Here is a 27800-nt window from a genome sequence, read left to right on the forward strand (position 1 = left end):
ACTTGAATAAAGCTGCATGTGACAGCTGTGTCTGTGGTACAACAGGTTGGTCAGTGCTTTGTTAGTGGACATCTTGTACAGCATTAAGCATGTAAATAAAGAGGTTTTTTTTCAGAACACAGAGTAATACATTCAGTGCAAGTCTTAGGAGATGTACGTAAGGTTGTAGAAGAGCTTTTTTGGGGAGTCTGAATCATGTCTTGCACAGGTAGAGCCTTTTGGAGACCACTGGGGTTGTCATTTTGCCTTTTTTAATATGACAACAGAGTACTCACACTCTTCCATTGAACTGTATTCTGTTAGATTACCAACAGTACAAATCCCACAGTATCRGAAAAGGATAGATTTCATGTTTTTGGGACACGTGTGGGTGGATGCAGTTGCCTTACGTCACTGAAGTATCTCCCACATATGAAAAGGAAGGCAGATGCCTGAAAGAATGGAAAACACTGCAGAGAAGGCTAAATCAATAAAAGAAATGAAATGARGACTAACAGCATTAGCTTCTTGCTTTCTGCGTCCTGAAAGAGTTTGAGCCAAAAGCCACGGAGACCATTTATTAAAGGATGAAAATGGAATTTAGCAAAATTTAATAAACTCATTGTTTCAGAGGACTTGACTGAATCTTTGTCTCGGTATTCACAGAAGATGATCAAGGTCGTATGCTGTGATTGGATTGCATTTCCCAGAAAAGAGAAACTTATACCTGTGCTAGAAGAGCAAGAGAAGCAGTGGTAATGCAGCTGATTCTTCTGCTATATGGACTRCAGGGCCTTTATACAGAATTCTAGTACCAATCACTGAGTTTTAATGCAGGTGATGATCTGGCAAATGCAAAGGCTGTAGATAATACTCCAATACAATTGGTAGGAACCAACAATGCATTTAATAGGTGATCTTCTCTAGGTTTGGGTTTTCTTTTCATGGCATCACTGAAGACATGCAGAAAGTTGTGAAAAGTTGTTGAACAGAAATCAAACATTGTCAAAAGCCCAAGAAAAGGACATGTTGCAGTGACAGACCTGGGTAATCTGTCRTTGCTGGTTTGTTTGTGCCGGTGCTTGTCCCACGATAGGGATGTGCCAGGAAGGGGCTGGAGCCTGTGCCCCTGCAGCGCGTGGGGAGGCCGTGCGTGCCCTACTGCGTGTGCAGCTGGCTCCTTGGGGCTTGGCTGCACAAGGACCTTCAGAATTTGCACTGTGGTTCATATTTTGTAGGTGGCTAGTGCTGTGCTCTGTCTGCTGTTTTGCTGATCCTGTTGTTGAATTTTATAGTTCACTGATTCTCAGTTAATTACGTGTTAATAAATCACTAAGCCCCTCTGTCCTGATCAGAGTTAAACCTTGTGAACTGATCAGCTTTCCCTGCAATACTCTTACACAAACTGTAATGACACCTTCATGCCAGCTATTTTGTACCATTTTGGAAATAGGCTGAATTCTTCAGGTATGTTTCCAGGAGGCAGGGCCAAGGCYGGGTTATTTTTATGCTGTACATTAAGGAGCTGATATTCTGGAGCGATCAGGAATCTTGGAATCTGTGAAGCTGAGTGAGGGCCTAAACACTGGGCCACTTACTGATTTTTCCACCATGCTTTACTATTACTTTTCTCGTTGGCGCTTTATTTGATGAACTAAGTCTTTCCAGTGTACAATCTAAGTGAGTTATGGGACTAATTATGGGACCAATATGACAGCTGTTCCCACAAGACAGTATGGATGAAACCTGTGTGTGTGACCCCATTGAGCTGTGTGGATCTGAGCAGTATTAGTCATTCGACCTCAAGACTGGGAATTGTCTTTAACCATCTTCTGTTTAGCAATATAGGTGTTTCTGAAGTGGCACAAGTTCAGCATTGCAGTTGTTCTCCTGTGGCAGCAAGGAGATGCTGAAGATGGGACAGTGCAGGAATTAATGGCATATCCCAGCTCTGCTCATCTGTTTTACACTGGCTGAAGCACTTCTATCACCTTGTGATTAGTGAGATACATTCCTGAGCATAAAAGGAGAGTAGTATATATTCCATATGAGACAAGGCCATTAGAGGAATGGAAACTCCCCTGCCCAACAGGAGCTAGCTTGAACATTGCAGTAGTTTTTCTGTACCTGTGCACTACCTGAATCTTGCAAATGGAGTGCAGATGGGAATGGAATTTGGATCATGGAGGAAGTACAGAATAGCTATTCTGTRTAGAGATACTGGTATCCTGTATCCATGCATGATACAGGATGTTAAACATCCAGTGTTGGTTGCGTAAAATACATTTTCTATGGTACGGATTATTTGGGGAAGATGATCTCACTTTCTTTCCATTTAAAACTCGGCATCTTCCTAACTTCCAATTTATGCAAGTATACTTTCTGTAGCAAAGGCACTGTGAAAGTGATTATTGATTGATTGCTTCAATCCTGTGCAGACCAGCAGCCTCACAGCTCTTGCTGCCTAGAGCCCCAGTGCTCTGCTTGAGTCCTGTTTGTGTGCTTTAAATCTCCTGTGTGTTTCTGAACTAGACATTCTTTTTCATGTGTTTTACATGTGGGGAACTGAAACTGTAGGCTGATAATGCATCCTAGCTCTCCGAAAATTKAGCAAACAATATCACATGCTTGAAAAATGTTCCATGTTGTAATTTCTTGCAGCCCATTTTTTATTTTTATTTTGAGCTTTAGATGTTTAGTTCAAGTTATTCTATTAACATCAAATACRAATTGCATCAGATGCAAAGTTTAAGAAAAATGGAATGTTGTTTTTCTACACTATAACAGCGAAAACCTTATCAACACTATTTCTGTTTTGTCTTTGGATCATTACTTATTCAATAGCCCAGTCATTCAGCTCCATCCTCCAGCTTTCTCATGAGGTTCAGTGCTACTGCACTGAAAAGCGCTGCAGACTTTCCATTCCTTGAGGAGTCAAGAAAGATGTATTTTCTTTTTTTAAGTTGGGTTCTTTTTTATATACATTTTGCTGTATTTTGTGCCAGAGGAACAATGTTCCTCATATGGGTGTCTGCTTTACTTGGATGTTTACTTATCCTTGCAAGCTGTTTACTGCTTCGTGTGCTCCCTTGTCATGAGCATTATATCTTAAATAATCTGGCATCATGACAGGGTGTTTAAATCTACAACTAGGTATCACTAGCTGTATGTTTCTTTCAAATTTTTGGTGTATATGGGCACTTTTTCTGCAGGTATAGAGAAAGAGGGTAAAAATTGTATAAGATCAAAGCATCCACTATTTTTATTTTTGAAAGCAGTTCCTGGGAGATGCACCATGGGCTAGCTGGAAATTTGATCTTTATTGACTCTACCACCTAAGAGAATAAAGAAAATGGGTAAAAACAAAAATAGTAATTGGAAATAGCTCCTGTGGAGCAAAGCTGTCATGAGGCAGATTGATTTAGCAGTGGCAGAGTTGCTTTATTGATTGCGAGTCCTTAGTAAATTAAAAAGTACAAAATGCGTTAATCTTCTGTGTGTGTGTATGTGATAGTGACAACTTAAAATGTTCTGCCAGGATAAAGACGCACACAGAAATGTGGGAATGGCATCTACTGCAGTCAGTAATAGGCTTTTCAAAGATAAAAACAGAGTTCTTCAAAACCCTTCTGGTTAAGTGCTCCTTACTGTACCATAGAAAAAGAATAGCAGAAGTGCTGTTGCTTAGATTTTAGGGCTTCGGGTGCAGTTTTCTAGATGAATGAAACATAAGTGTAGAAGTTGTAGTAATTTTACTTGGATKTTCACAATGGATTTGTTCAAATTGGTTGTTTGTCTGAATTGCAGTGTTAAATTTATTCTTAATAGAAAAATGATAAAAACTTAATATGTTTTAGCTGARGATCTCTGCTACATAAACAAAAGTCAGTTCTGGATTTGGATTTCTAATTCCTTCCCTTACTGCTGATTGCTTAAAGCAGTTGCTCATTTGCAAGTGAATGAATCCTTTATTTATATTTTTCCCCAAATTGTCACAGCAAAAGTGTGAGATGGTGGCAGTGCAGCAGCTTTTCCTCCACAGAAAAGGAGGGAGTTGGGATGGAGCTGGGATGCTCTGTTGGTGAGGAATAGGCTGGCCAGGTGTTGTATGCACTAACTAATCTGGTTTTCAGTCTCACCGCCAGAAGTTTGTTGGATTAAGGGGTTTAGACAGTGTCTTGTTTTCACTTTATTCTGGCAGTCCTGAAGAACCCAGGCCCTATCTTACCCTCTCASGCATTTCCCCAACAGCAGTGAGCCAGATAGATGATATCTCTATCTTTTGCCTAAGCCACTGAATCCAGCCACTGCCCTCCCCACTTCTTCTCTTTGTGTGTTTTTCCTTCCCTTCCTTGCTGTTCCTGATTAGTCATCCTCTGACGTTTGCTCGTTGCCTCGCCAGTGAGAGCTCGCTCTTCTGGAGGCCTGTGCTTCACCACACTGTATGGGACAGCCTCCCTGCTGGATCTGTGGAGACACTGAGGGTTTCTCCTTCTTCCTGCCATGCTTCTCTGAGGAGACCTGGAGGAAAATGCCAAGTGCAACGGAGAGGGGATTTATTAACTCTGTTTTATCTATTTGCGTGGCTACTGAAATGTTTCATAATCATTAATCAGAGCCCCTAGGTAGGCTGTGTAACCATGTGAACAGATTCCCGGCCTCCCCATGTATCCCTTCCCTCTCAGCCCCATTGTCTGCAATGCTCGTCATTCCTTGCCTTAAATTTAGATAGTTCAGCAGGGAGGGAGCTGCGTCACTCTGTGGGTGGTATTACAGTATAAATAAACMTTTTTTTTCTTCTTGCTTAAAAATGTAAATGTTGTCGTAGTTTGCTGCGGTGTGCATAATGTTAAACAGCTAACGTTGTAAGTGGCAGTTTGTAGTGTTTAAAATAGTCTTGCTTATGTAGTCTGTCTCATGCTTTTGGGGCCGAATAACTGGCCGTTACACCATTGTTTTTATTTTGTTAAACACATCTGCCAACAGAAGCAGAACCACTTGATTTATTTTGATCTGACACACTGTAATAAGTTTGCTTTAAAATTATATGCCTAGTAGGTTACAGATCAGATGGCAGCACTTCCATGTTGTTCATTCTGCAGTGTTGCTGGAGCCACTGACTTTAATAGTTTTTGATCACTTTTCTTTTATGCTAAATCTTCCACAATTCACCTGGCTTGCTTAAATGACTTGCTGCTTATTTTCCACAGCAAGACTTTTTCTCATTTGGGAAATGTAAAAGGATAACATTCCTAGCCCAGACAGAAGCAAAATGCAGCACTGCCATCTGGGCTGTGAAATTGGAATAAAGCTGAGAGCGTTATGTCAGTGTATTGCCATGGCTAGAAGCCAGGTGGCAAAAAATAAAAGGATGATCTAGTAGTTGCCACGTTAKTGTGGATGTTGGGAGACACCTGGACCTGTGCTGCAAAGCTCTGTGAATATGGGCAGGTGGGAAATGGTTTATCTTGTCTAGTACTGGCTGTCTAGATGTTCTGCATCTACTCTGAGTTAATGGTCTCAGCTTGATCTGCTGTGAAGAGATAGGCATTTTCAGAGGCCGTAGGGTCATCCCGAATTGCTTAGCCATGATCTTTAAAAGGGGAGAAATCTCTATGTATAATATAGCTACCTGATTCTGTGTAGACCTCACAGAAAGAGCCTGGATGACTGCCTTGAACTTAAATGCCTGACTTTGAATGCCTGGGTTACAGCAAATGGTCCTTGTCTTCATGTTAGCTATCTGTGTTATGTTGAGAGGTAATCATCCTTTCCTACCTCATGGGAATGTTCCATGGATAAACACAAAGGAACTTCACCCAAAGGAAGTTATCACTGTGAAAGTACAACATAAAACCCAATACTTATTCTAAAAATATTTTGTCAATTTGTATGTAATCAGCATATAAGTAAAATCACAAATACATACACGTCTGTATATATGTGATTGCCATGGCTTTTTGAACACAATTCTGTAAGTCGGAGATTTTAAGGGTGAAGGATAGAGCCATGGAGGCAATTTTCTGATTAACACATTGCACAGACAATACCAGAACCTTAGGATGGGTGGCATGTGCATGGGAAAGTTAAATTCATTTGTGTTGAGTGTTATTTTTTCTTCTCAGATTGTGATGGATTTCAAACACCCTGATGGCCGTACCGTGGCAGTTATGCTGCCCCAACGCAGTTTGCTGGTGATGTCTGGAGAATCCAGATACCTGTGGACACATGGGTATGTGTAAAAGGCCCTGCATTGTTGATAGTAGGAGAATTATATATGTAGTTTGTTTTTGTAATTTTGGATTTAAAATGGCTCTGAAAGAAATTAAATACAATGTTATAATTAACTGTGTAAATTCTCTCACATGCCCAGATGCTGGTCAGGTTAAACTGAAAAGTTGCCTGTTTAGGGAAGCTAATCATGAGTCCCTGGGCTGCAGTTCCTTCCTGCTGTCACAAATTAAGTTTCCCTTGGAAGTTGCTGTAATGTTTGTGTTTGGTGTGAAAGATCTCAGTGACTCAAACCTGGCAAAGAATTGAAAGCAATGGAATTAGCGTCACCATTTCTCTTCCCTCTTTTCAGTATACAGCTTTTCTGAGTGTACCATATATGCCTAAGTCTTTGGAGGAGGATTGGTTTAAGAGATTGAGCTCCTCTGCATGGAAGATATGGGTGGGCACAAAGGACAGTGGGCACAAAGCCCTGCCTGAGCTTTTGCCAGTTGCCTGAAAGCGACTCTGGCTTCTGATAAGGCTGCACTAATATAAAGAGATGTGGGATCCTGGAAAAAAGATTCCTAAAGTGTGTCTTGAGGCTTTGCTTCTTATGGAGATGAAATACACGCTTTTTAAGTCGTGCACCATGGGGAAATACTTACAATAGGAGCACTGAAGTTGGCAAACAGGGTAAAAGCTTGGTGAGCTTGAGAGTGACAGCAGCGCACTTGAGAAGAATATGTGAACCCTCATACTAGACAGAAGGGCCCAGGGGGGATGTTTCTTCTTTTGTTTGTCCCTAACAGTCACTGGTTACAGCAGTGCAGAGAATAATTATGTTCTATGTAGATTAAACACCAAATCCTTTTATCAGCAGAAGACTTTCTGCCTTTTAATTTTACTGATTGATTTGTATTATGAAGAAGGGTGAATAAGGACTCCCCAGCGACCTTTACATTGTTCGCTTTTATAGACCATTTATGCCACMTGTATATTCTCTCATTAAATTAAATAGTTATAAAAAGCAGCTGTTGGTTCTGACACGCCTCATTGCAGAAGCCCAGGACAATGAAACCCTTTGTCTATTGGTGTACAAGATCAAATAGAGATACGTGCGTTTTAAGCTTCTTATAGTGAGCTGCTGTCCTGTGAAATACTGTCAGTTTTGGGAGGATTATCTGCGGCTCCGAGAGCCCGGATCAGGCTGCATTTAAGTGACTTCAGGCACTTCATTGAACCCTGGGCCTCAGGGCTGTCGCTCTGAGGGCACAGCCCGGCCTSGTGGCTCCTGGTGCTGGGCCTCGCAGCCGGGGCCTGTCCCACCACGCTGTGTGCCAGGCACATGTGTTGGCGGTGGGATCTGGCCTGGAGAGAGTTGTTGGGGTCGGACACAACCCCACGACAGGTGGGCATGTTGGGGCCGTAGCTGAGCTCGATAGTTGGCACATGGGTCAGGTCCAAGTCCACAGGCCATGGCCTGGCACGCAGCYTGGGCCTGTGGCTTGTGCAGGATGGGGGAGCCTCAGCTGAGCAGCAGTTCCTGGGGAGGGAAGGGTGGCCCTGGCTGAGGCCCTGGCTCTCTTCATGACAGCCTCTCCATGGCACCAGCTGCTCCTTGGCCCGAGCGCTGGCAGCTCCAGGGCACCTGCAGTGGTTGCCATCTGGTTGGGAGAGCTGCATGTGTGTCATGCCTGCTAGGAACTGGAATTAAATCATTACTTAATCCCACTTACACCTTCAGAAGGTGGTTATCTTTTGAGAATCACAGACACAGGCTGAATTCGAAATAAAGATTCCAAATCTGTCTACACCTGTGCTGCTATTTCTTTCCCCAGTGCTTGTCTCTCTTTTCTGTAGTTTTTGTGAATGATAAATATTTTGTAAAGCAGTAGTGGGGCCAGGTATTTAGTTGGGGTAAATAAGTACTAAGATCTCTTTATTTCAGAAGGGGTAGTATCCATTTTTTGTGTCTTCTTTTTAGTTTTGTTCCAGTTATGGTTCTTTTTTTCTTCCTCCTCATCTCTCTTTTCTTCTCTCTCCCTGTAATATTTGCCTGTTGCAGCCCCAGGTGTTTGTCACACCTTCACCTGGTGAAGACTTGATTGCAAAGTGGACACTTTCTGCAAATAACATTTGAAAGGAAGGACAACAAAGAGGCGAGATAACAGAATAGGCTTACAGAGCTTGCTAGTGAAGCATGGCATTGCAATCAACAAGATTAATCACCCTGCAAGCAAATGTAGTCAATTCRTTTGCATATATAACGTCAGGGTGTATTTAAGATCATTCGTAAGGCCTTTTATCTCCTCCTCACAAATCAAAGCGGAGAGAGCAAAGAGGTTCAGTTTGGGATTTTTTTCTTTTTGGAACTGTTTTCACTGTGCAGACCTGGATGTCAAGGGAATTAGAGACTTTATTTTAACTCTGTTTACAAGGTACACAGAAAAATGATTTTTGTTCTTTTTGAAAAACATGTTTTTGAAAGAGAGATATAGTTAAGAAATAAGTTATACTTTTCATCATGGAGAATAAAGGAAGGATAGGCTCTCTTCTTGTCTCATAAAGAGATATATATATATATTTTTTTTTCTGTGAAATTTTTGTTTTGGTTGAATAACCTGGCAAAATACTATTTCTGACCCAGCAACAGTAAATCAGCTATGTGACAAGCCAGATGATGTGCAGTATTTCATTTTTGAGCACTAGGCTAGCTTTTATCTAGAAGCTWTTTCATAGCACAGGTCAAAGGAAATCATGTAGGTTGAAATTCTAGAACCTCGAAAAGTAAATTTTTTTGAAGTTATTAGCTTTTGCCTGTATAGTTTGTAGCTCCAGGAACAAAAAAGAATTTGATGTAAACATAAAATCCAATGGAAAATCTGCAAAAGCTGAGGACTTGAAGGCTCTACTGTGGAGGAAATCTCACCTTATTATTTTATAGTAACTGCATTGGTTACCATGTCCCATGGCAGTTTTTTATTAAAGCCTGTCCTTCCTGTTGTTGGCTTTGGGAGATGTCCGTCTTCAGAACTGCTCCATGTCTCCTTCGTGCAAAATTTAGGATTAATTAATTAAGTAAATAAACTGCTTAACCCACTGCTTCCTGATTTCTGGGCAGGTGCACTCTCTGTCCCTGTGCCAGGGTTAAAGATCARCTTCCCAGTGGGGATAGGGAAGATGGCAGACACTGAAACCCTGGAACGCTGATCTGCAGCCTCCTCAGCAAGCAGCTCGAGCCTCCTGGTTAAGCAGCAGTGATCAGCAGTTTCACAAGACCCTCCAAAAGGTTCCAGTAGGAATTTGAAGTGAAACTGAATGCTGTACTTTGCTAATAGATATAAGCAMCTTTCTTCCCCAATTGGCTCGACCTACCAGGGTTAAATTCATCTAACCAGTATGAAAGTCAGTTTTAGACTGTGAGTTTGCCCTGCATCAAAGGAAGTGCTTGAAGACAAATTCTGAAGGGGCTTCGCTGTTAGGGCAGTTTTTTAGAGATGAACTCTTTGTCTTCAGGCAGCTTCTGCATTAAACTTCTTCATGAGTAGGTTAGGAAGTATTTTAGTGACAGTAATAGCATGGGACTGCTAAGCTAAAGAGTTTCAGTTTTCTTCCAAGAGTATCTACTTTATTCCACATGCAAATGGAAACCACATTCCACATGCAAACCACATATGAGTGCAGCTGTATCTCTTCTGTTTTGCATAGTTTCCCATTTTGCTTTCTCATTTTCCTTTTCTCATCTTTGAGAGAAATACATCTTCAGCAGAGCTATCAAAATTCACATTTTTGGTATCTTTTGAATACAGAACTTTGAAAGTTCTGTTATCCCAGATAAGTTCTAAATCACTTTAATTTTGTGATTTTTTTCTCTGCAAAAGTATATTTGTTTGCCATTAAAATCTGTRCCAAATCCAGAAGCAATATAAGATGCTCTGCATGCTTGCTTGATAGATTATGATCAATAAAGATGATCTACAGTAKAGTTACTCCCTTTAGACATTTTGGCATGTCACCAATGGACAGCATCTCCTGCAGTGAAAAAAATGAAAAGGCAATGCTGTAGCAATTTAAATTCATTGAAGAGGGTTTTTTTTAAACAAAAGCAAAATAATGAAAAAATCAATCTGCTACAAATCAATTTTTTTCTGATGCAAATAAAATTATTCTCTCTTTATGTTACTGTGCATTAGGATAACACCCCGAAAATATGATGTCATTCAAGCATCTGAGCTTGGCCAGAAGGTTGGAGCAATCACTGCCGATGTTGGAGATTTAACATTACATCGAAGGGAAACAAGGACATCATTTACATTCAGGAAAGTGAGGAGAAGCCATTGCAATTGCAGTGAGTATTGTGAGGTGATCTTTAAGCCAAAAGGGTTATTTGTTCACTGCCAATACATAAGCATTGTTTTGAACTCATTCTGAAAATATTTATATAATATAAAATATTTATATAAAATAGTATATTTTAAAAACAACTRCCTACACCTAAAGCAGAAACCTTCAATACAGCCAAAGACTAAAGCTTTCTTGGTATGGTTTGTTTTTAAACAAAATTGGAACACTTAAGAGGTCATGAGTGTTTGAGAAGAGTGAGTTTTTTCAAGCACAGCTTTATGTGACGTGGCTGTGATTAACTTTGTAGGGCTGAATGAGTTTGGGAARTCATCTGTAGGACTTGAAAAATAAGAAGTGGGTTTGGGAACTGCCGAACAGAATGCCTTGTGAAAATACCCATGTGAATGTATTCCAGAATGCTGTGCTATTATTTCCTCCCATAGGGAGGAAGGATCTACACCTAATACAAAGGCTGAAATATAATACAAGTCTTGGCTACTTTTCTTTGATGTTTCTTTCTTTTGTGAAACCTTGTGCAAATCAGTGTATCCCTTTGGGCAGTCCAGAAGGCCTTTCCTGAGTGGRCTCAGTTTTGCCATACCCTGAATTAGTTGAATCCATAAGGTTGGTTTTCTCTGCCCAGGAAGGCATTTGGCTTGCTGCAGAGGTAAACAAGTAATCTGGAATAGTGAGTTATATGGGTGCTTCAAGTACCAGAATAATGTAACAAATAGAAGTATTCACTGTTCCTCAGGTTACCAACAGTGCTGTATATATTGCATTTGAAGGGGGCTGTAACTTTGTGCAAATTAGAACATGAGAAAATGAGAATCACTCTGATCTGCAGCAAGAGAGACATCCAAGTACCTTAGGGTAGTACAGATGATAACAGATAGGTGGCTGAACAATTAATTGGAAATGAAGTCCATTTAGTTCCACAAAACCCAATTTCACTGGCATTTTTTGAGACCGTATTGCAGTGATGTCATGATCTTTGATGTTAATGCCAATGCCTCAGTTTTGAAAGCACAAGCCTTGTTAATGTTGGACAGCAGGTTAAAAGGTCACTTTGCAAATGGTTTCTAATAAGCATGAACAGATTACTTGCTTTAAAGTCATCAGGCACCTCTGCCATTTAACTTACATGTCTGTTTTTGAAAGGTAAAGACAGAATGAAGTGTCTGTGGTATTTTAAGATTACACTTTTTTTTTTAATAAGCTTAATAAATAAGGAATGTTAATWTTTTTCCTGTTTGTCTCTCTGTTGCTACTTCTAGTTTACCCATCTGTTTGTGACAGCCGGAAAGGACAGCAAAGACAGGGACAACCTTCAGTTCCCCTCAGTGAGATGGAGGCCTTAAAGCTGGAGCAAGAACATGTACACAAGGTGTATGAAGAGATTGCAACGCACTTCAGCAGTACCAGGCATAGCCCATGGCCCCAAATTGTAGAGTTTCTCCAGTCATTGCCAACGGGGGCAATAGTGGCTGACATTGGTTGTGGTAATGGGAAATACCTAGGGATCAACAAAGACTTGTACATGGTAAGTAGCTCTGTCATTTGTTTTCTCTTTTTATTAGTGTTAATGTTTATTCTGTCCTGGAGTTGTAGTATTTTGGAGCTTTAGTTGAGGGAGGAGTGCCAAGAAAGAGAAAACTCTTTCCTTACCCAAGATCAATTACCAATTGCCTTAGGTTCACATCCATTCACCATGCTTGTTACCCCTTTCTTTTTCGAAGCTGCTTTTGCATTGCAAGTCAAAATATGTTAATAAAAAAAATTGCAATGGATTTAGTAGATAGAGAAATGTAGTGAATGTTTTGGGTATGTTTTTTTGAGAAGAAACTTACTGAAAGGGAAAATATTTGGGCAGTTTGGTGAGTCCTTCCAGCAGATTTTTTAATGTAGTGGAAGGTGAGGATACAGTGCATATGTCCCTGAAATCTCCAGAGCCAGTAGCTCTTTTCACATATCTCTCTTTGGCCTGGTAGCTCATCTGGATGATGTCACTTTTGGCTGTCCCATCTCTGACTCTCTGTGCACAGAGCCAATAAATACGTCTGCGTGTGATTCAACGGGCAGTGCTAACTTCAGCACAGCCTTCTGGCCTTTCCCTTTCTCTTCCCTTTTCCTCATTCTTCTTCACAGTCCTGACATAAATCTTGCTAACATTTTCATCATCATTCCTGTCTTGCTGTCTGTACTCAGCCCAATTTATTCTTTTCCCTTCCCGCTTTGGAGCCATGAGACACATACAGGTAGAAATCATGAGATTATCTTTATTGCAAATATTTCAAAAGCTTTTTAGTGAGGGACAAACTTTCTGTTATTCCTTATACAAAAATAAAATCATTTCGAGAGRTATGCATTGTGTTACCCACTGTTCCCCATTTAGAATTGTCTGATTCGTTTAGATGTTTAGACTATGAAACACTTGGAAATCCATCGGGCTTGAAAACTCTTATGCAATACAAAACATTCATTATTAATCACAAAAGTTAGACTTGTTTGTCTGTATCAGAAGCTTTTGTCCTGCTATTTATATTCAGCTATAAAATCTAAGTTATCTACCACCCTGTCGGTATTTGTAAGGCATTTATTTCCATTATTGCTCTTACAAGCTAGACAAAAAAACAAGTTTTGTAAATTGGTTTGCATGCCTGACTGCTGTAGCCTGAAAATATTTATTAATGCTAAATACRTTTCAGTCTTTAACTCCCAATTGATGACTTTAAAAAAAATCAGAAAACTTAACCAGAGGAACTTTTTTTTAGGGAATCATTTAAGTCCATGGGTCCTAGTATGGATAAGGCAATCTGTGCTTGTATAGGTGGGTGGTAGGCTCCTAAGCCAGAATCTCTGCAAGATGCTGTATTCGGAAACACGCAGGACTGTTTTCTGGAGCCSGCATTTAACCAGATGTGGGGAAGAGAGATCCTACATCTGCTGTCAGTCAAATGAAAACCAGACCCTGTGTTATTATCTTGGGAGTCCCTACCAGAGGACCTGACAGTTTGGGAGCAGATTAAACTGTGCAGCAATCTTGTTTCCTACCGAGGAAGCAAAATGTGTGTGACTCACTTGGTTCCATTTACCTGATGAAACTAAACTGATAGTCTTGTAATATTGGTGAAGCCAAACATTGAGCAGCRGTCATAAGGATAAAACTCTTGTAAGAAACACGAGCATGTTGTTCATAAGTAAACCAAGCCCCTGTGTTTTCACCAGAAGGAAGGTGTCACCTCACAGGACTTCACAAGACATTGCTCATTTAGCCAGCTTACCAGAGAAAATATGCTGATTTTTTTGCGCATTTTTCTGTAAAGCAACTGGTAATGACTRTTACTTGAAGCAAGATACTTTTATAAGCAATTTGCAATTTCTTTAAGTGGGAAAGTGACTGATGCCAGATTGTTGTTTGGTGGATATGGATTTGTGGATAATCAGTATGCAGTCATTCCTTAGTGGAATTTTACCTTTGTTTCTTTGCCTTAGTGCTCTGTAAAAAGCGCTGCAGAAGATGTGCTRGTCATGTATCAGTATCGTCACTAGKAGCCAGCCTCTTTGGTTTGGGATGTGTGGTGTGTTGGAAGAGCCAACAAGTTCAACCCTTCTCTGTAGCTGACAGAAAGTAGCAGTCTTGTCTTTTCCTGTTGCTTCAGGGTTCTCGTTTGTGCTTAATGGAAGAGTCTGCTTGCAGGTTTGTTTCTTGAATTGTGTTCATTCCACTTGCTGGAGATTGCACATGAATTTGAAGGGGAAGGGATTGCAGAATGTGCTCCATATGTAAGATGCATCATTGGGACCATCAGTTTTGCCCCTCATTTACTTCTCTTGAAAAACTCTGCGCTGTATCTTTATCTGTTGCTGCTGTCTTTCCTTCCAAACAACTGCTGTGACTCTCTTTATGGCTGTGCACACAGTGCCCTGCAGCTCTGAGGCTGGGTACTGTTGGGAAAGGCACAATACAGTKGTGCTGAGAAAGCAGGAGTTACGTRGGGCTTGGGTAGAGCAGTATCAGTACAACCATGCAGCTTGGAGTATTTTTCATCAGAGATGTTGGAGATTAGGCAAAATGACCTGAGGCCAGCAGTTTCTGAAGGCAAGTATGTACTCCTAAAGGTTACTGTATGTTTTTAGATAGAATGCTTTGGGTAGCAGCTCTTGTGGTAGATGAAAGTTAAGAAGGCTCTTGTGAAGTTTTATTCTATCTGGAAATGTCCCTGCAGTGGCTTGTGCTGTTGTATTGGCTTCAGCTTCTTTTGCTGATAACATGGAGCCTTATCTGCTTGGCTGTCAAGGCGTCACAGTGAAAGGAGCACAAGTCCAGGCACACTCAGCAACAGTGTCAGTGCTGTAATGGCTGCATTATTCTCACAAAATAAAGAACAGGAACTCATAGAATCCTTAAGGTTGGAAGGAACCTCTAGAGATCACCCAGTGCAACCCCCTGCTCCAGCAGGGACACCCAGAGCACGGGGCACAGGGTGGCASCCAGGCRGGTTTGGAAGATCTCCAGAGAAGGAGACTCCACAGCCTCCCTGGGCAGCCTCTTCCAGGGCTCCGTCACCCTCACAGTRAGGAAGTTCTTCCTTAAGTTCCTATGGAACTTTTGGTGCTTCAGTTTGTATTTTAGAAATTCAGGTTAAGCGTGTTTGAGCAAGAGGTGACATCCAAGTCTGATGTAGTTCGGACAAGGCCTGGAGAAAGATGKAATCTGATAGCATCCAAGATTACTTCTTTCCTCCCTCTCCAAGCTTCTAACATTTTTTTTTGAATGACTGAATGAATGAATGTCGAAGAGCCATAGAAATTTTAGTTATTTGTGCAATCCTCTCCCCCCCCATCCTTCAGCCTTATTTAGGAGAATTATTTTGACAGCTTTTATTTATGTGTTTTCAAGCTTATTGTTCATATATATAATTTAACCCAGGCTTTTATTTTTGCAAAATTGGGACATTTCAGCCTGACCTGGCCCCTTCTCCCCCTGCCTGCAGCAGCACAAAGGCTTCATTCCATAACCCGTCACCGTCAATGCATTATGTCTCATGAATTTTATGAACTCTAGCTCTGTCTCCCAGTTTTCCGTGTTCAAACAGGTGTGGTGAGATCTGTGAATCTCCCTTGGAAGGTACAATACAGAAATGTGTTTTCTATTTGACTTGTCATCGGAAGATATCAATGTGTTTTATGAACCTCAGCTAATGAGTAATGCTGTTTGCCCTGCTGCAGAGATGTACATCTCTTCCTCGGGTCTTTGCGTTACTATCTCAAATTGGGATCAGGGAGAACTGTGTAAATGTCTATTTTCCTCAGGAGATAGGGAAGAGCTGGAGAGCTGAAGCTTTGCCACTGGTTGCGTAGTGGTGAGTACCTGTTTGTTTCTCGGGGCCCATATTGCTTGAGAACAGATGCCCTTTGAAGGGGCTCAGCAGCAATTAACAGCAGGTGGGACACAYAGAGCTGTATAAGGAGCCAGTTCACTGCACATGTAGCGTTTGAAAGGGAGGCAAGGGGACTTGTTTTGCCTCTTTTCTCTCATTGAACAGAAGCCACTGAAATGTGGTGAGATTTGGGGCTGAAGAGAGCTTGGGAGGAGCGGGGCAGCAAGAGCACAAAAGCTGCAGAGCACCAAATTACTCGACTTCATTCAAGTGCTTTGTCATGGGGAAATGGACTTCCCATTTTAGGCACAGCACTTGTTTCCACTGGCACCCTGATATAAGCAATGGACAAACAAAACAGTACGTGAAAGAAATGCCGAAAGCCTGACCCCCACCCACTGGAGCAAGGCTGCTTTTCTTGCTGGCTGTGGCTGCTCTGGTCTCTTTTYCTGCACGTGGGTCGTTCCTGGGATGTAATTTGTTTCCTTGAGCCTCTCTTGKTGTTAGTTATAGCTGAGCTGTTTCTCTGGGGAAACATAATTTCATTTGGTGGTTGCATTTCGGAGTTAGATGTAGTTTTCTTCATCAGTTTCTAATGAGGTAAATCAATCAGGTTTCTAGAGACTTAAATGAACTAATTCTACCAGGTAGAGTTAGTTATAATAAGATAGCATACAGACAAAATATATAATAGTGGGCAGTATCGACCTGTCTTTATTTAAGCTTGCAGGAGGTTTTATCTTTTGCAGTGTTGCAGTAACATTAAAAAGTAAKCTATTTAGTGTGTTTTGGGCTCAAAAGATCCATTCCAAACCGCTAGACAAATTTTATAGAGGTTCTTTTGGCCTCTGCTGAAGAGCAGCCGCTCCTGGCCCAAGCAGTGGAGGGGTTGAGGTTAGGGGAGCCCAGAGGATCGTGAGGGGATTCTGCCTGTGTTATCCTATTCCCGGGGATCCAGTACAGAGCTGCTGGAAACTCAGGCAAGTCACAGGTTTAATGTTTCTCTGTCCCCTCCCTTTTCCTCATCTTAATATTCTTGTTGTTGTAATCTGTCTAAAGGTTTGTGTTTCCTTATGTGCCCAAAATATAAAGTTTCACAGATGCAAATGACCACACGCCTTTGTGTGTGCAGAGTTTCAGATGTCCAGACTAATGTGGCTTACAGCAAGACAGGTTTTCTGGGCTGAAACAAGAGCTGGATGCAGTCAGTTTCTATCTGGGGACAACTAAATCCGATGCCAAAAAATCCTATAAAAAGCGTAACGGGATTCAGAGTCCAGTCGGCATCAGTGTCTGCTCTGGAGCATTTCTGGGATCTGTTCCGATCAAAACAAAAGAGCAGTAAGGAAAGGTATGAAGGTACCTGCCAAAGACRTATGGAAATGACTGCCTGAAGTAAACTCAGTGCAACTTGTGATATTAAAAGGTGAAGGGACACTTGGTGAGATGTGGTCTGGCTACGAGGGGATCCTGCTGTTTGAGATAGATGTGAGATATCAGATGGCTCAAGCAAGGTGCTTGATTTGGAGAAACTGTGAGGACAGGTGTCAAAAATGATGGAGAAGACTTGCAGAGATGATAGGAGGTAGGAAACTGTAAAAATACATACAGCTCACCAGGGAATAGACTGGAATCTCTTGCTTTTGAGCACTGAAACTAATGGTAATTCCTCTAACTTTCCTCATTGTTCCAAATAGGATGTCAGCCAGGACAATATCCTGTGCTGAGCATCAAATGTACAAAAAATGAACTGGCAAAAATTAAAGCATTCTACTTATGTTTCAAGATCCTTTTTTAACATTTTGATTACTTTAAAAAAAAAGAAAAAAAGGAGGGAAAAGTAAAACCATTCTAAACTAAAATACGTATTCAAACATTTTTCTGAATATGAAGCTTCATCGTACCAAAGCTTCATCATGATACAACATGTGAAAGTAAGGTGAGAGAATTAGGAAAGATTGAGTTTGAGTCTCTCTCTTGCTGTAAATGTTTTCTAATAAAACATCTCTGTCCTTATGAGAAGTACCACAAATACTCATAAGAATGATAGGCTTTCTTGCTGTAAGCTGGCATTGCACCGCTGAAGTCAGCTGCTTTATGCTGACTTACAGTTGCCTAAAAGAATGAACCCCAGATACATTGATTGTGAATTAATATTTTTGGTAAACTAGAAATTCAGACATAAGGTGGTTATAACACTTTAAAAATAAAAATCAGGGGCAATTCTAAGGATAGTAAATCTGCTTAGCTGCGGTACTGAGCAGACTTGTGGTGTTGCCCCATATTTAGCACTTATGCATAAACATACAGCACCTCTTCTAATATTTGCATTAGAAGGAGTTTGGCCTAGGATACCTTAGAGCAGCCGGCGTTCAGATTGCCCCTTTGAAGGTCTCTGCTTTCATTGCAAGATGGAATCTTTTTGCTTTGAATGTAGCTTCGCCTTAATGGCTATGACATTACAAGGAAGCCTGACTTCATAATTATTTGATGTAATTTAGATGCAAATGAGGCCCTTGCATGCTGGCAGCCCTGCCTTTGCTCCCGCTCACAGTCCGCTGAATCTCCTCGGCGCACAGGGCAGCCCTTTGCAAGGGCATTCGAGCCAGGGAGGATGGAGCTCCTATAGCCGGAGTTCATATATGTATATTCATATAAATTCATATAGTTCATGCTATAGACGTGTGGGGGCCAAAGGCATCTTTCCAAGCAAACCTGTGTTAGTGGAAGATGGGAATATTCTTCTTCCTCTTTCTGTGGTAGTGAATTTGGTCCTTTGATTTTTATTAAATTACTGAATGATGATGCCTTAATTGCAGACGTAGTTGAAGGCACAGGCAAAATGAGCTGTGGAATCTCCAACATGCAGGTTGTCAATTAAATCCAGTCCGTGATGAGAGTAATTTAAAGACACTTGAGTTGCCTTCCACTGAGTAGTGGCAGAGATTTGTGTTTACTTATAAGTAAACATGAGTCCTATTCATGAATATTCACTTGGTGCTTCAGTAAACTCCAGAGGAGTGTGAAGAAATGGAAAGAAAGCAATATCATAGTGGATCTTTTCAGGTCTGTTTTGAGATATTTGGGCAGGACAGTATGTACACATCTGTAGTGCTGTTTTTAGGGGCTTTGGACCAAAAGTCAGGGGCCTCACTAGATTGAAACTCTCTTGAACACGCTCAGGAATTGTAATGGGAGCAGAATCATGGTGTTCTTCAAAGCTGTGTTTGTAGATTTGAAAGCTAAAAGAATTTGACCTGATAAAGAATTATGATGCAATATGTATACATATATATGTGTGTGTGTGTGTGTGTGTGTGTGTGTGTGTGTGTGTGTGTGTAAAATCAGTTAGTGCAAAAGAGAATTTTAGCAGTACTGTCACCTTTTCTGGGTTGTTTGTAACTAGAGCAAGTTGTTTGCTGTTCTTCCATCAGGGATATTCTAGTATTCTTTCTGTATCAGATAAAAGAATGCCTGTCTACAGTAATTACTGAGGAATCTGAATCTGTTTTTTGCTGGCTGCATTTAGCCAATTATAGAAAGTAAAAGTAATTTTCATATTCTCAGGCAAGTCCAATTTGAAATATAACTTGGTAGCAGGTTTGAGAATTCTATTTAGCAATAATGGCAGATCTAGAAACACGGATGAGACCTTCCTTGCTCCACTTATTATTACCCAAGGATACTGTTCAGTTTGGATTTACTGTTTTTATGCAAGCTTGTAAAAATTTCTTCTTGATGCTTTTTTCTTACTGACTTGGACACTGAAGAAGATTCAAAAAGGTAAAAAGAAGTATTTTATGGGAAAGGATTTCTGTAGCTCTTACCATTTGGACTTGGCAAATTTAGTTGTGCTGCCTGTGGAAGTTTAACCTGTGTATTGGAGATCTGAGAGTGGGGATGTGTGGCTGAATTTGTCCCCACTTATACTGCAGTGGGGCGGTTAGTGAAGCTGTGCGAGTGACACCACAGTGGTGCCACCAAAGTCACCAGACACACTGGCACTTGTAGATTCAGCTTCTGCAAGCTTGATATTTGGAAGCTTAACAGGTTATAAACAGCAATTGGAAGGAAAATAAAATACTGAAGTTTAGGAAGGTCTTCTCTGTTCCTGTTGTTGTCTTAAGGTACCTAAAGAGTCCGTTTCTGTTGGGAAAGTTGGTCTCAAAGCTCTTCTGCTTTATAATGATTCACATCCAAGTGTTACAATGAACTAATAGCCAATCTGCCATCTTTCTGTTTTAAAAAAGCATTTTTTTTGCCTTTTAAGCCATATCCAGGAAATACACATTCCTCTTTTTTAAGGCTGTTCTCTCTCATTTTTATTTTAAACTGAAATGTGTTACTGCAGTAGGATATGGAGATGACTGTTACTGTGAGGACCAAATGAAAATCCTTTTCTGGTCCTGCAATTACCCACTTCTGAAAAGTTTAATGAAGCACTTTCTGCAACAGATTGGCTGTGATCGCAGCAAAAACCTTGTGGATATTTGTGGAGAAAAAGGATTCCAGGCCTTTGTCTGCGATGCCCTGGCAGTGCCAATCCGGAGTGGCTCCTGCGACGCCTGCATCTCCATTGCCGTCATCCACCACTTCTCAACAGCAGTGAGTGACCCCCTATATGTATTTAATGCAAACCCTATATGTATTTAAAAAACAAACAAACAAAAAAATCTGGTTTGTTTGGAAGTAAAAGAGAAGAAGAAGAAGAAAAGTGAGGGGAAACAGGAGTTCTGCAGCTGGTGGAACTGACAGGGCAGAGTTAAGCTGCTGCGCTGCTACTTAAATATTTTCACATTCCCCCTTTGCTTATCAGGTGCCCTTGCTCCTCCTGGCACTTCGACCTTCTGGACATTCACGTTTCACTTGGTTCTGCTTGCAGTAAATGACACTGGAGAAGGGGGCCTGGCTTTGCAATTCAGGAGCTGTTACGTTCCGGCTCAGGGAACACATTGTGATCACGATTTTTTTTTTTTTTTTTTTTTTTGGTCTCTTTGTCTTCCTTCTCCTTCTGCAAAGAACAGCAGGGACGCTGCCTGTTTGCCTGCCCAGTCCCTGGGCTGTATAAGCTTCTCCTCACAGAAAACTGCATTTGTAGCAAGTTTGACACAATGGAGCCACAGTCTGCAGGGCAGCCACATAGTATCTCCATACCCGAAATACAGCGAATGYTTCTGTGCACTGCATGCAAAAGTAGGAGGCAGTCTGTGATGGAGGAAGCTGCCATGTCTTTGGTGAGGGTGGTCAGAGGGCCTCTATTTAAKCCATGCATTTGACTCCCCTGACTGGGAACTTAGAGTGTATTTGTATCATCAAGCGGGGGTAGATTTGAGCCTGAGACTGTGGATGTTGATCAGCTTTTCTGAAGAGACTATGTGACATTCTCAACTGGGCTGGCATGTCTGGAAATCCTGATCAGCACTATTTTCAGTTGAAAGGAGAAGAATGTCCAGGAAAATAGCTTGGCTCATGATTTTAGAGATGGCCTATGTGAAAAGTTATTTACTGCTTTTTGGCCGTTAATGGAACATGGCACTACATGTGCCTATACGTGTATATACTTGCCTATACATGATATGTGACTATACATGTCAGACAGGAAAGGACATTCTCCAAAATGAATAGTAGAAAAAAAATTCCTCTTATCCTTATTGCATGTTGCAGGGATAGCATGAAGGAATCTCTGCTGTTTGCATTCACCTTACGTCTGTTTTTGTACTAGCTTCACACTTTTGTTTTTCCTTTCTAGGAGAGGAGACTGGCTACGATCCGTGAATTAGCCCGTCTTCTGAGACCCGGTGGAACAGCCCTCATTTATGTCTGGGCAATGGAACAAGAATACAGAAAACAGAAGTCTAAATACCTTAAGGAAAAGAGTGATAGCAAAGGCAAGGAGGAGGAGATGAATCCTGATGCCACCTGGGGACTGCCACGTGATGGAGCACCTGATGGCAGCAGCCAGGACTCGAGGAGCTCCCACTGTCCCCTTAGGGACTCCGAGGCCAAAGGCCGTGATGCAGAACCCGTGGCAGCCTCCGTGCTGCCTGTTCACACCAACAGAACCTCCTTCCACTCTCAAGACTTGCTGGTTCCSTGGCACCTGAAAAGTGACCCTAAAAAGAAGGGGGGAGGTGCTGTTGCTGCTAAACTGTTGTCTCCGGTGGCCTCTGAGGAATCCCGGGAACTCAGCCCTGTTTTCCACCGTTATTATCACGTATTCTGTGAAGGAGAGCTGGAAGCAGCTTGCAGAGCCTTGGATTGTGTGAGGGTTCAAAAAAGTTACTATGATCAGGGAAACTGGTGTGTGGTTCTGGAAAAGCTGTAGGCTTATGTTGCTTCCTCCCTTGCCTGGTTTTTACAGATGTAGAAGTATTTTTAATGCAGGCTGCAACTGCCACCTCTTTTTTTAATAGCACAATAAACAGTATATATTGAATTTATTAACTGAGTTATAAACAGGATGTGTCACTGTGTGCATGTRTTAATGAAAAAAATGGCCAAAACCAGATAGTAACTCAGGGTGTTTATTTTGCTGCAGTGAGGAGCAGGAGAAAGAAATAAGTGTATAAAAGGCTCAACATGGAAATCAGCAAGACCAGCAATCAGCTGGGCCCTTTTCAAATATAAAGGGCCTGGTTCTCCATTCTTTTATTTCACTTATACAGCTGGGGCTGCAGTAGCCTCCCAGTAGCTATCTGGAATAGAGACCTGATCTGATTTTTACAACTGGAGAAGGTAACACTAGAAGAGGTTGCTGAGAGTGGTTGTGGAGTCTCCTTCTCTGAAGATCTTCAAAACCSGGTTGGACGCRGCCCTGTGCCCCGTGCTGTAGGTGACCCTGCGTGTGCAGGGGGGTTGGACTAGATGATCTCTAAAGGTCCCTTCCAACCCTAAGGATTTTATAATAAAAGCGTTTGCAGTATGAAACTGAATCAGGGAGGAAAGAACCAATGATATGTGAAACAATTTGACTGCCTAAAGAGCCCAGTCATTGCCTCAAGTCTAACAGCCCTATTTTGCCCTCTGTTAAGGGTCTGGAATCTCTTTCAGCTTGGAATTTAATCTTACTGTCTTCATGGTCCTTCTTATTATCTCAAAGAAAGCTGGAAAGCCAATAGGGACTTCACAGCTCCTTTTCTTTCCTTGACACTTGGACAACCACAGTTCGTTCTTTAACTCCCAGAATTTCCCCGGCTCTCCGGTGCTCTTTGAAAGCTCCTCTGAAGTGTGACACAGTTGCCCACCTGGAATACTCTGACCTGCTCCATTAAGTGCCTGACTTTGAGAGCACAGGGCTCTGTCGCTGCAGGTTGTGGTACCAGATCTGATGGATGGAGGTGCCCCGGGAAGAAAAACAAGAGGAAAAACAATAAACTGAGAGCAATGTTGGTGCAAATTTTCTGCAGAGTAGTTTCAGCCTCTGAATGACAGCAGCAGAATAAGTTTTATTTATTGTATTTCAGAACAGCAAAGGACTGGAGCAGAGTGGAGCTGATGCTCTCCTGGCTCACTCACTGTTACAGCAGCCATTTTTGCCATTGCMTGGAAGGTCTAGTCCCATTTGTTTAACACAGCTCTTGTGCAGTTAAGGAGTGTGCTAACTGCAGTGCATTTTCAAAATTAAAATAAAATGGACTGGCTTTTTTTTTTTGGAGGAAATGGCTGTTGGTGTCTCTGGAAACCAGGAATATTGGGCTTTGCCTTCATTGCCTGCGGTTGTCTCAGGATCTATAGCAGAGGCACGTCTTTGGGGCAGCCGTGTCCCCAGCCCACTCTTGTCTCCTTCCCAGCAGTTATTTCCCCGTTTTGTGCTTGGTCATACAAAAAACTGAGCTTGTCCTGACAGAGGAAAGCACAGAGGGTGCCCCCAAATGAGCTGTTTTGTTGGCTCTAAGCTGGACATAAGTTTAAGTGCTAAGCTAATTGAGGACTTGAACTGTATCAAATAGTTATGAATCCTGAACAGTGGTTTCATGAACAGAAATAAATATATTTAAAACCTTTTTTCTTCTTCTTTTTTTTTTTTTTTTTTCTTTTCTGTCTTTGGCTCCCACAAAGCTCTGCTGCTTCTCATCACCTCCCCTGCAGAGACCATATTAGACGATGTCTGGTGATGTATTAAGCACTTCTTGACTCTTAAGGCTGATTAACTTGATTTCCTGAGTGCTGAATAAATGAAGAAATTGGATTCTTCTCTCGCTAGTTGTAGTGGAGAGGCTCCTGGGATGGAAGAAGCATGAGAATAGAGACTTGACTGCTAGCCCTTTGACTACCACGCCAGCATTGCTGCAGTTTCCTCTTTCCACAGAATCACAGTAGGGCTGAGGTTGGAAGGGACCTCTAGAGATCATCCAGTCCCTCCCCCTGCTCCAGCAGGGACACCCAGAGCACAGGGTGGCAGCCAGGYGGCTTTGGAAGATCTCCAGAGAAGGAGACTCCACRGCCTCCCTGGGCAGCCTRTKCCAGGGCTCTGTCACCATCACAAGAAAGAAGTTCTTCCTCACATGCAGATGGAACTTTCTGGGTTTTAATTTAGACCCATTACCCCTTGTGCTATCAGTGGCCACCACTGAGAAGAGTCTGGCCCCATAATTCTTTAATTCCTTTTAGCTAATTCTCAGTCACATTTATGATCTATTCCTGCCTGTGCCCAGAGGAGCACAGTGCTGCTCTTTCCCATCCAGCCCAGCAGTGATGAGTCTCAGTTACTCCCAGTTCTGGAAGCTGATTGTGGCACGAAGAACAGCAGCTTGTGTAGCACTGACTTGACAGGTAAATGTATAGTCTTTAATTCGTTATTAAAGCAGGTTTTCCTGATATTCCTAACTTTACCATTTATAGAGGGCAGAGTTTGGTCTGTTGGCAAAACCCAAACCCAAGAGCAGGTCCAGCTCCACAGAGACTTYAGAGCTGGGAAAACTCTTGAGCACCTCCAAGACTTGGAATGAATTTTATTAAAGTCAGAGAGTCTCCTTAGACACTCAGGGTACATAAGCAGTGAAGGAGAAAATAAGGAAGGATGACAGGTGAATGTTAATGAAATGTATTGCAGAGGTTTACTYGAGGGGTCCATTGCACAACAGAATTACGTGCCACAACAACAAATGCAATATTTACAGCTCCCTTTTTTTTTATGTATATATTATAAAATCTTGATAGATATACATGCCATTTCTTGATCAAAGCATCAAAACCTACTTGCGAACCTATTTTTGGTGAAGTTTCCAAATGATCTTTCTAAGAGAATATTTAGGTCTTTACTGAGCAACGGGAGCGTCAAGTTGTTACTTTCAAAAGACATTTCAACATGTGTAAATTCTCTATGTTTGAAGCTGGCTTTTTTTTTCTTTCCAGAACCGTTTCCGTATTTTTACTAAATTTTGACAAGATGTTTATTTTTTGGTGCGCAACAATATCCCAGCATGTGTTTAAGTAAATCTGTGATGAAAAGTTTCTGCATGTGTTTAGTGAAACGCTCAACTTGTGGAAAAAAATGCCTTTTCTCCATTTGCTCACACAAGAAATTCAATACAGAAATTGTACACTTTAAGTAATTTCCTATTTTATTAAATATATTTCTTAATAAAAGTAAGAAGCTGATAGAAGAAAATCCCAAGTACACTCTCCCATAGCAAGCCACACTTTAGTCTTTGGCTTCTTAATCTGATTTTTCGTATTTCTTGTGTTCTATATCAGAGTCTAAGAAGGTATGTTAATGTTTACATTTTCTTTTTTTACTGGTACTTCTGAAAATGGGAATTAATTTCCTTTTTTTCTCTTTCTTCTTTCAGTGTCGTTAACAATTACGTGCTATTTTGTATTTCAGTCCTTAAAAAGCGATGCCTAGAAAATATTGAACAACTTGCTGTCGATGACCGTTCCCTCTTGCACAGCCTCATCTGTGTCTGTATTTTCCTCCTCTCAGGTGCTCTCTGCGGTCTCTGCTGACTTTCTGCTTTGTRTTTGTGAGCTGTAAGTGCAGCTGGCTCCTGTCTGCAGCTGAGTTTCGAAGGATTTGGTTCCACGTGTGAGGAACCTTCACCAGCCAGGATAGAATAAGTTGTGTCCTGTTTTACTATATATCTCATCCCTCAACTGTGCTGCACAGATTGGCACATACAGAAGGAAAGAGACTTGAGGCAGCTCCAAGAGAGATGCCTCCAGCTTGGGGCTCTTCCTGCACCCCTGAGGCTCTGTCCTGACGGTCCAGGTGGCCAGTAACTCATATGCTACCCTCTCCCAAGCTTATCCTTTGCCTAAGGTCTCCTTGTTTTTGTACAAGCATATTGACATGTTACCATAAGTCTTTTGCAAAAGTGACAGCTGAAGTACAAGCCAACATGATGTGAAACTCAATCATTGCTGTTTTAGCACGCAACTTTCTGATTTATTTCCTCTGGAAAAGCTATTGCATAGTAGGAAATGATGAAATGCTGGGAAAATTTAAGAGGATGTGCACTTCAGAAAATCTGCCAAGTATTTTACCCTTTAATCCTGTAGACCATTAGTCTTCTCTTTGCAGACCAACCAATTAATTTGTATGAGAGATACAGTGTTTTAGGTCAAGGCCTTTTCTCCCAATTAATGTACTCAGAGTGGCTGAGGAGGCACAGGAACAAAACATTGTCTGGAATTGAGGATAATTCATACAGCCTCAGACACATTAAAGAGTTGTTCAGAGGAGCAATATTTTAGTTAGGATTGGCCAAACAGAACAGTCATCTGATGCAAAGAGGAAGCCAGTGGCAGGTTATGTTAAAAATAAGTATCTCTTGACCAAAATGTCACTATTTATGTTGCACATGCATGATAGACCCAAAGCAAGTCCTGATATAGGTGCTTTTCTGTAGCGGGGCCAAGTCTCTCACATCTCTTTATGCTCTTATTATGCACTGATTTGATAGAGAAAAGCTTGTGACATCTAGGAGCTACAAGGAGGTTGGGGACACCTGTTTTGGTGTCTAGTTATTATTTTTCAGATTCTCTTARAACGGTTATGAGTGTACTTGTAGGTAACTGAGCCTCAGAGTTGAATCCATGATTGTGAATAATAYCCTGTTCCATATGACCCAGGGATGAGATTTCAATGTAACTTCAATGAAAGGGGCAGTAAATTTCTACCCAGCCTTACTCATGGTTCTGTAGCTAGAGCCTCCTAATGGGAGAGGAGGGTTGGAGATCAAGAGTTGGGAGCTTGATCTCCTGTCCTGTGGCACGTCCATAGAAACAAAATGGACCAAATTTCGTTAGAGGGACTTAGTGCTATGGAGCTGTGATGAGGATGCCATCTGAAAGGGCCACCTGAGGTGGCTCTGCTTTGCTTTGTTTTGCTTGCTTGCAGCTGAAATGCAGATAGGAGGTAGGCAGTGAGCYGCTCAGTTATGCACAAGGCAGAGTTTCAAGTACTCAGTGTGACCTTCCTTTCACTAGGGAAGTTGGCGAACTGATGGAAAGAAGGGAGAAAAGGCAGGAGTGGTGGGATTCCCTGCAAATGAAGCACATTGATAGAAAGGGACTGAGAGCTGTGAGAGAGACAGGCTGTGGGACAGGAGGACTTCTCTTCAGGACTGCATCTTTGATCTTTCCTGTGTAAATTTAGACCTTCTGTCTTCGGCTCTCAGTCTAGGTGAGGTGGTCAGGGAGCTGATGAGATGCTGTCATTGGGAAACCCAACCTATATTTTGGGAAGGGAATGGATTTGACTGAGGAGGGAAGGGGAGAAAAAATGGTATTAATAGGACAGTGGAATTTGGAAAGCCACCCTTGGTTCCTGCTAAGCAGCCTGGCCTTGGCATTTCACAGAATCACAGAATATTCAAGGTTGGAAGGGACCTCTAGAGATCATCTAGTCCAACCTTCCCACTCAAGCAGGCACACCTA

The 27800-nt window shown here is 41.6% G+C and overlaps 1 protein-coding gene across 2 annotated transcripts in view; it reads left to right on the forward strand.

Moving 5' to 3' along the window:
* ALKBH8 (alkB homolog 8, tRNA methyltransferase) overlaps window positions 1–22654 on the forward strand; it is a 47438-nt gene extending 24784 nt beyond the window's left edge. For both annotated transcript variants that reach the window (XM_026035043.1, XM_026035044.1), the window contains 5 exons: window positions 6105–6211; window positions 10386–10540; window positions 11814–12079; window positions 20376–20525; window positions 21670–22654. In XM_026035043.1, coding sequence (XP_025890828.1) covers window positions 6105–6211; window positions 10386–10540; window positions 11814–12079; window positions 20376–20525; window positions 21670–22245 — 1254 coding nt within the window. In that variant the 3' untranslated portion in view covers window positions 22246–22654. The remainder of the gene's footprint in view (window positions 1–6104; window positions 6212–10385; window positions 10541–11813; window positions 12080–20375; window positions 20526–21669) is intronic.
* The last annotated feature ends 5146 nt before the right edge of the window (window positions 22655–27800 follow it).

This window comes from Nothoprocta perdicaria, unplaced genomic scaffold (assembly GCF_003342845.1).
Source record: "Nothoprocta perdicaria isolate Ctin4 unplaced genomic scaffold, notPer1 scaffold_155, whole genome shotgun sequence".
Classification (NCBI taxonomy): domain Eukaryota; kingdom Metazoa; phylum Chordata; class Aves; order Tinamiformes; family Tinamidae; genus Nothoprocta; species Nothoprocta perdicaria.